Source organism: Etheostoma cragini, chromosome 8 (genome assembly GCF_013103735.1).
Source record: "Etheostoma cragini isolate CJK2018 chromosome 8, CSU_Ecrag_1.0, whole genome shotgun sequence".
Lineage (NCBI taxonomy): Eukaryota > Metazoa > Chordata > Actinopteri > Perciformes > Percidae > Etheostoma > Etheostoma cragini.
Window position 1 is genome coordinate 28,424,754 of NC_048414.1, and position 8,293 is coordinate 28,433,046.

Genomic DNA, 8,293 nt, shown 5'->3' on the forward strand with positions numbered 1-8,293 from the left:
TATTGAAGACTCAAGACAGCCATAACATTGTGATTTTCTACAAGTGTATGTACACTTTTGACCACAACTGTACATGCACCTAAGTCTTCCAGAAAGCTAGGGAAATCCCTGTACTGAATTATCAAGAGAACATGGTTGGAAATGTACTACAGGAGGCACCTTACTGAAATGTGCTCCTTTACTTAAAAAACTGAATTAGAAAGAAACGCCTGTCTCTAATATCAACTTGTCTCCTATTGTCTTTGCAGTTGAGGAAAGCATTAGAGCATTGACAGTAGCTCACCTTGTCCAGCTCATACAGGAAACCCTAAAGAGGCAGAAAACATCAGACATCAGTATGACTCAGGTTTTTCTTTTTTAGAGATTAACTTTTTTTTGTTATTGACGTTTTAACACCACACAAAATATACAATTTGCACCATGTCACAGGTCAAAGGAATGCTTTTCACTTGCAGTGCCGAGCCAACCGTACCAGTCTGGAGTTCCTCTTTGATTCTTTCATCTGTCTGCTGAGATTGTCCCAGTCCATCTGATGTACCTGCAGGTAGGACCTGAGAGGACAAGGACACACACACGTTAAAGGGCAAGGCTGTGTAACAGCTTAACAGTCATCCGCCGCAGGTATGTGCGTCGGGTAGAGTGTTTCCGACCACACTTGAAGGCAGCTTCATTTCACGGAGAAAGAGAAAAAAAGAAAGAAGAGGAGCGAGACTTAGCGAGTGCTTTGTTGTTCCAGGAAACATTCAGCTATTACACAAACTCTCTGGCACTTCAGAGCTCGTGTTTTTTTTTTTTTTACCCTTATATTGTTCCTAAATTTTCTTGTGGCAGCAATGTTTCCCGTGTGGGATTCTCTCTCCACCTCACACTACCTAACACACTGACAAGTCTGATCCGCGGTACATGATTGGCCACCGCAGCGTGATGTAGCATTGGGTTTCTCAAAGGTTGAGTCTGTCTCCACTATGGGCCGCAGGCGGCTCCATTTCTTTTTGAGTGTCCCCGCTGCGCCAACCCCGCCTATTCACTCAGAGAGACATGCGTTGTTGCTGCACCCCCTGACGGTAGCTGCAGGCTGACGATGCCCACTAAGCAGTTAAATGTACCCCTTCAGGTTTCAAACCAGGCAGATATTTGTGCTTCTATGTGCGGAAGCTTTAAGAAAATAATCTGCACTACCTGACCATCTCTCACTGCCAGCTGTCCCATTGTGCTCCTCTCCAGGTTTCATCACTTCTTAACAAAAATGAATTGGAGCCGACTGTTCTGTGTTTTCTTTCCCTTAAGTTGATCTCAAAGCAACAGTTCGACATTGTAGAAAATAATTAAACAAACGAGACACAACGTGTTAATCAGTGAGCTTTAGGTAGTGTTGGGAAGCAAATGTTTCAACCTTGGACAGAGCCAGGCTCTGCTTGGTCCTGTTTCCAGTCTTTATGCTAAGCTAAGATAACAGACAGATACATTATGTTGGTGGTTTCAGTCCATTCATCTAAGCCTCTGCAAGAAGGCAAATGAGACAAGGATTTCCCAAAATGTCGACCAATTCCTGTAAACCAATTGGCCTTTTGATTATGAAGAGAAAGACCCGTTTGTTATAAAAGTTGGGACTTCACGGGTTCACGTCTGTTCATGTGACCTTTAAGCCTCATATTAGCATTAACAAACACAGTTTGTTATTCGCTTTTCCAGTGCAGGCTTACATGACTTTAGTTGTTTCTTGCCAAATTGAAGCCAGTTTTATAATGTGCATCTGTGAAAAGTTCTTTGGGTAGACAGGGACATGACACAGCAGATTTTAGTCAACCCTATTTCTTTCTCTGGAACCATACTGCTATAATAGTACAGTCCAGGATTGCAGAAATATCAGTCAGTGAGTAGGAGTCACAGGCAGTGCCAAGGACATGATCCCTCAAAATGAAAGCTTGCAGCTGCTTTTTGTATGTATGCGTGCCTGTGTGTGTAGGGCATGTACTCACTGAAGGCCTTTCTTCAACGCCTCATAGACCTGGTCCAGTCGCTCAGGCTGAGGGACCTTAGGTGGGGTGTTGGACTTGGTGGACATGGTAAACATCCTGCTGGCTCTGCTGGTCTTCCTGCTGAGACCTGGAGTGCTAAACACTGAGAGGTTCCTGTAACATCAGCAACTTCATGGTCAGATATCCTTGCCTGACATCCCCACACCAGCCTAATCAAACTCTGGAACAGAACTTTTAAATCCTAGATTCATAATTAGATTATACTATTATATCACATAAGACTGTCTGTCTCTCTTTCTCCAACCGTCCCTTTTTCTGCATCCGTCCGTCCATCTCTCTTTCTCCGTCTGTCTGTCTGTCTGTCTGTCGCCCCAATACAATTTGTCCATATGATATATTTTTCTCGTTATCACTAGCTACCACATTATTGTATTTTAACATGCAGACGCATCTTAATTAATAATTATTAACAATTATTTAATTGTTAAGTTACAATAGAGTGTTTTCCCTAGGTCTGTGGAAGACTGCATCTGGCACAGGTTTATGGGCCCTCCCTTAACCAAATTTTCACATAATTTCACATCATTTTGGACCATTATTATTACCATCTGTGTCTAAAAAAGTTGGAAAAGCAATTATCACAAATCTCATTGTCAAACCTAAAATATCGCAATCAGTGCATTTGGTCCAAAACATGGTGATTTTTGCCCCCAAATACCAATATCTGTTCAGTTCTACCTTGTAAAAACTGGTATCACTGGGCAGGTAGATTGAGGGGACCAAGCAGCATACCTGGTCTAGAAATATTACAGGAATGCAAAGAAAGTGGCCCTATTTCACCGCTATGTGTGTGTGTGTCTGTGTGTGTGTGTGTGTGTGTGTGTGTGTGTGTGTGTACCTGTAGGGCTTGTCGTGGGTGTTGACTCCAGTGAAGCTCTGACTCCTAGTGATGGATCTGGAGGTGAGGCGTCTGGCTGGGCGAACAGAGAGCGACATGGTGGAGAGAGTTCGGGATGGACTCCCTGTCAGAGAGGAGGAGAAGAACCACACTGATGGGCCATGTGCTTCTGTCATCCATATAACACAATGTTGTGCAAATAGGAAATCACAAGGAGTACCACATGGGCATGTGCAGACAATAAATATGTATATGTATGGAAAGAGGAGGAAATAAAATCCCTAACATCCAATCAAATGCAAATAATTGAGATAAAATTAAAAAATTCTGAATTATTGCTTCATATAGTGTATATTTTTTTAAATCATTAGGGCTGGGTTGAAATCAACTGTCATTTGAATGATCATGAATCAATTTATAGAATCCAGAGATTATCCTTTAACCCTAAGAGACCCGATGGAGGGCCAGCGATTTCATCCAAAATGACGGTCTTTAAGAGGCTATAGGGGCTCCGTTTTAAAGGTCCCATGGCATTAAAATGTCACATAATGTGGTTTTTTAACATTAATATGAGTCCCCGCAGCCAAATTGCCTTTGAGAAAATGAAAGCTCAGGTGGGCCAATCTGGAATCTTGCCCCTTATGAGGTCATAAGGGACAAGATTACCTCCCCTTCCTCTGCTTTGCCCCCGCAGAGAATTTGGCACAACCATGAGAGAGACATCATGGCTTTCAAATGAGCAAAGTGGCAGTTAGTCACAGCACCACCCCCAGCCTCCACCATGCACCCTGTACATGCATGTCATACGAAGCATTACAAGGTTGTCAGGAAGTGGACTAAATGATATTCCAAAGTGAAAATGGGCTCTATGGGTAACAATATTTTTCTTTTACTTAACTTGTTGTTTTGGTGCCTAAACTCTACCGTTGTCACCTCACTTTTTCAGGCTAAACTCCACTACCACGGCCCCTGAAAACACGGTTATCTGGCGGGGCCTGTAGCAGGCTCACAGTCACCTATTGGTGATACATTTATCCCCACCGGGGATAGAAATAAGTCAGCAGAGGCAGGGATATGTAGATCAGAGAGGGGGAAATCCACCCCCCCCCCCCCCCCCCCCCCACATGTATGGATAAGATAAGGAGCCTTTGTTATCATTACATGTAAATTGATTTCACCGGTCAGTAAACTGGATTTTATTAATCTTAATTGGTTTAATGTATACTTTTAAATGTTTATACTCTGTTAGAACACACTACACATCTACACACACACAAACACACACACAAACACACGGGGACCTGAGTCAGCGACCCTCCGGTTCCCAACTCAACTCCCCACGGACTGAGTTACTGCCACCCCAAAAAAAACACAAATAAAAATGCAAAAATTAGTGCAGGGTTGGTGTCTGTGTAGATGAAGAGTCTGGATGGATTTTGGAAAGCATCTGTTCATGAGTATAATAGCTGATACAGCAAGTGTTATTGCTATGACAAGCTGCCACAATCCATCTTTCAGAAGCCTTTTTGCATCCCGTTATATCAGATATCTTGGCTAAAATTCCAAACTAAAATGGCTAATATCTGGATACATTATGTCACCTGTTTTTACATCACCTTAAGATGGCTAATCCTTTAGCCAACATTTGAAGTCTGTGGCCTGAAGCAGTGTTTTGTTGTTGTGGCTTAAGTCAGCGCTTCATTTCTGTCAGCTAAAGCAGTGTTTTCCTACTGTGGCCTATCCAGTGTCCTGTATCCTGTTTCTTCAAACAGCTGAAAAGGCCTTTGCAAGATGACTGCCACCCCCCCCCCCCCCCCCCCCCCCCCCCCCCCCCCCCCATCCCGCCCCCAGCACGGGAAATGTCACAATCCTACAGGAAGTTAGAAGCAACTGCCTCTCCTGACAGGAAATTTAACAAAGGGAGATAGTCCCGAGGGCTGCAGTCATCTGGCTGGAGAGGAAAATAAGGTCAATTTCGCTGGAGTTGAACTAAATACAAAGGATGGAGAGAGTACTTTGGCAATGTGGATTGCTGTTGTACAACTTTCATCAGCCATTTAAGTACAAATGTGTTTAAGATTCCCTCTGAATAGAAAGGAACAATTCAATTGTACTCTTAACTTGGGAGTCTCAGAAACACTCTGATAACAGTAACCAAAGGTAAACTAATTACTTACTTCCACCCTTGAAAATCAATGTGTGTGTGTGTGTGTGTGTGTGTGTGTGTGTGTGTTGGCACGCTGTGGGACTCCATTTGTTGACCTAACCTAGTTAAAGTACCCACACGGAGCCCAGAAAGCCGAAGGGGAGTGTGAGATAAAAGAAGACAACGCGTAGCAGAGAGACAAACCGAGTCTGAAAAGTGGAAAGGTTGGGGCACAGTGGGCCAATTTCCACATTCAGTCACTTCCTTTTTAAGTTCCTGCTAAGTCATCATGTTGTGTTGTCAGCATTTTACCGTCTCCATTACAAAGTCTAGATAATAAGTGATAACTCTGTCTGGATACAATCCAGTTTCAGCTCAGTGAGAAGTCTCTATGAAACAATCTTCCCTTTTGCCCAAGACTTATACCGATGTCAGTCTTTTATCGATGCCAGCATTTATTGGCGAATAAAGGAGCTTCATCTTAAGACATTGATAATGATGGTGTCAGCTCCTTGGAGGTGTCATAAAACAAGAACAACATTCTCAAACCACAGCAGTCTGGGAGGCTGATTTATTTGCTAATCTGGTTCTTGGCATGCTTAGGATTTGTTTTGGCCAGTGGTGGAAGAATTAAAAGTACTACTAAAAATGACCAACACTAAAGATCTCAGAGTGTGTGTTGTGATATGTCGAAGCCTTGTGCGATGTGTTTACTGCGGCGATTGATTTTGCGATGAGGTTATAAAAAAGATATGTTGTGCAGCCCTACCCCAAACCTAAACGCTGATGTACAACACCAACCTTGACGGAGCTCCATGTCTCTTTCACAGTCCTGGTTCAGACAGGGCAGTGGTAGTCTGCACATCTCTCCCCGTCCCACTCCGCTGTCCTGTCTCCATGTAATCTGTTGTTGTTGTTGTTGTTGTTGGACGCTCATGAGCTAATCATTCAACATCCCATTTAGCTTAATGATCCAGCAGCTCCATTCAAACTTTAACTACATGCATGTTGTCCAGAAATCGCTCAGCTAAAGCCAGTTCTGCGTTTTGTGTTCCCTACCTGATCCAAACAGTGGTCCAGTTCTGCTGAATGATAACAACAGGATCCAGTCACACCATCTCCTCTGTTGGTGCTGATGCTCTGACATAAACACCGGGCTCTGTGCCACACACTCAGCCTCCCATGACACCACACCTATTGTTTGATGCTCTCTGGCCTCACTCTCCCAGACCATTCTAGAACACAAACACACCACACACACACACACACACACACACCACACACACACCACACACACCCACAGACAGACAGGCGAAAATGCTGTGCACGTTTACAGTCCCCAAAGGGTAAATCATTACCTTTGAAACCTGTACTATTACACTGGGGCTAGATGATAGAAATTATAAATATACTATTAATAGTCAAACACATCCCTGCACTGTGACCAGTCATATGTCATATACTCTATATGAAAAGTATGAATATACGTAAAAAGATCTAAGCTACTGTTCCCTAAATTCTGACATAAAACATCAATTGTGACAAAAAAACAAATCTGTGCTTACAGAGCTTGAAAAACTCCAGAAACTTTGTCACCTCAAACATCAGCATCCACTAAAGCCCCCTCTATCTCCCCTTTTATGTCTTCAGCTGCCCTATAAGTATAAAGGCATAAATCCACCCCACACAAAATAATCTTAAAAACAAAAAAAAGTAAAAAAAAATACATGACAATTCCCAGTGGCTTACCCCGATGGGGGGGCCACTAAGGCCCTGTGGGCCGTCGGGGTTGCACTACACAGGGGAAAACCCTGGAGTTGGATTAATATCAGCAAAGTATCCCTTTCAGTATACTCTATAATTAGCATATTTTCAATGCAATATTAAACCTTCCTAACTGTCTTTAGGAAGGTTTTGCCTGTGCTAGCTGCTAGTGTATGCTAATATTACCTGCAAAACAACGCCACTGAGCTGTGATATAATCATGTCGTCAGCTATTGCTTAACTAAATAATGATCTCAGATCACCAATCAAAGAAGAGCTGCATGTAGCCCAACGCATGAAGCAGGGGAGTATTCTAGAAAAACAATTAGACCCATCACCTAAAAAAGAAGCATCCGCCAAAAAAAGCGCACATGTCACATGATCATCTGCTGTTTTTTAGCACTGTAATATATGACAAAAAAGTGCTGCTTCCATTTGACAATACAGTAACACGTTACGCTGACGTGCATGTTGATTGAGATCTGAATTGGGACTCCAATCAATGTGCCGGATTGTTGTTAATTATGTTGAAATAGATTTTCTGTTGGCATACTCAAACTATTATTAGTCATTTTCAGTCCTGATTCTACTTCTATGGAGAAAGAGATAAACTCTGACATAACTTAACGTTAGAAAATTCTTGATGTACTGTATGTAGTACCCAAAACCCCAGCTTTGGACACACACACACACACACACACACACACACACACACACACACACACACACGGAAAGCGGAAAGCGGAAAAACACACATGTGTTAAGAAATATTAATAATACTGCTGAGCCTAATAGTGCAGCTATACTACTGCAGGCTTCATCCGGTGGGACGGGAACAGCTAGAAAGGTATGATGCATTATTATGCACAATTAATTGGTAAAATAATGCCCTTCCTGTCACAGCTGTGCTAAAAGTGTTTACAGAGCTAAGTCCAATCAAACATTCCAGTGGAACTTTTCTAGAATACAAAATGCTCCAAATGAGAGTGCATTTACTTGCTAATATAACAAAAATCCAATAGTCATATCTGTAACAGACCACAGCCGCTACAAGAATGTTGGAACTGATAATGCAATGTACACAAATAGTTTGTAAGTCAGATTTAGAAAGTAAAAGAAATCTGATAACTGATGTTTTTTTAAGGAACACACATAACTAAAATTGGTCAGTAGAAACATTAGATATGTACTGAGGTAGGATATAACAATAACTTTTTCTACAAACATTTTATTGTAACATTACTGCATTTGGCTCATTTTTCTGTGACGTAACGGTCTGCTGCAGTGCCACTCGAAGCGGCAGTAGCTTCAGTGGATGGCTTACCAAAACACTGAAAGAGTCTAGTTTAAATTTGCCTTGTTTTAAACTACTTTGGTGTTTTAAATTAAATAATTTCAAATTTGGAAGGAAATGAACACCAAGCAACTGTGTTGTTCCTAAGTGACTTGCAACACAGACGGGTTGAATGTATGATTGAAAGTGTGAAAGTTCTGTCTCAAAACTGT

The 8,293-nt window shown here is 42.2% G+C and overlaps 1 protein-coding gene across 1 annotated transcript in view; it reads right to left on the reverse strand.

Annotated features, from left to right (window-relative positions):
* ripor1 (RHO family interacting cell polarization regulator 1) overlaps positions 1-6,051 on the reverse strand; it is a 26,927-nt gene extending 20,876 nt beyond the window's left edge. Inside the window, exons 1-5 of the mRNA XM_034879795.1 lie at positions 5,825-6,051; positions 2,878-3,001; positions 1,980-2,132; positions 473-551; positions 284-307 (exon numbers count right to left, since the gene is read on the reverse strand). Of these exons, the coding sequence (XP_034735686.1) occupies positions 284-307; positions 473-551; positions 1,980-2,132; positions 2,878-3,001; positions 5,825-5,960 (516 nt within the window). The 5' untranslated portion in view covers positions 5,961-6,051. The remainder of the gene's footprint in view (positions 1-283; positions 308-472; positions 552-1,979; positions 2,133-2,877; positions 3,002-5,824) is intronic.
* Between the last annotated feature and the right edge of the window lie 2,242 nt (positions 6,052-8,293).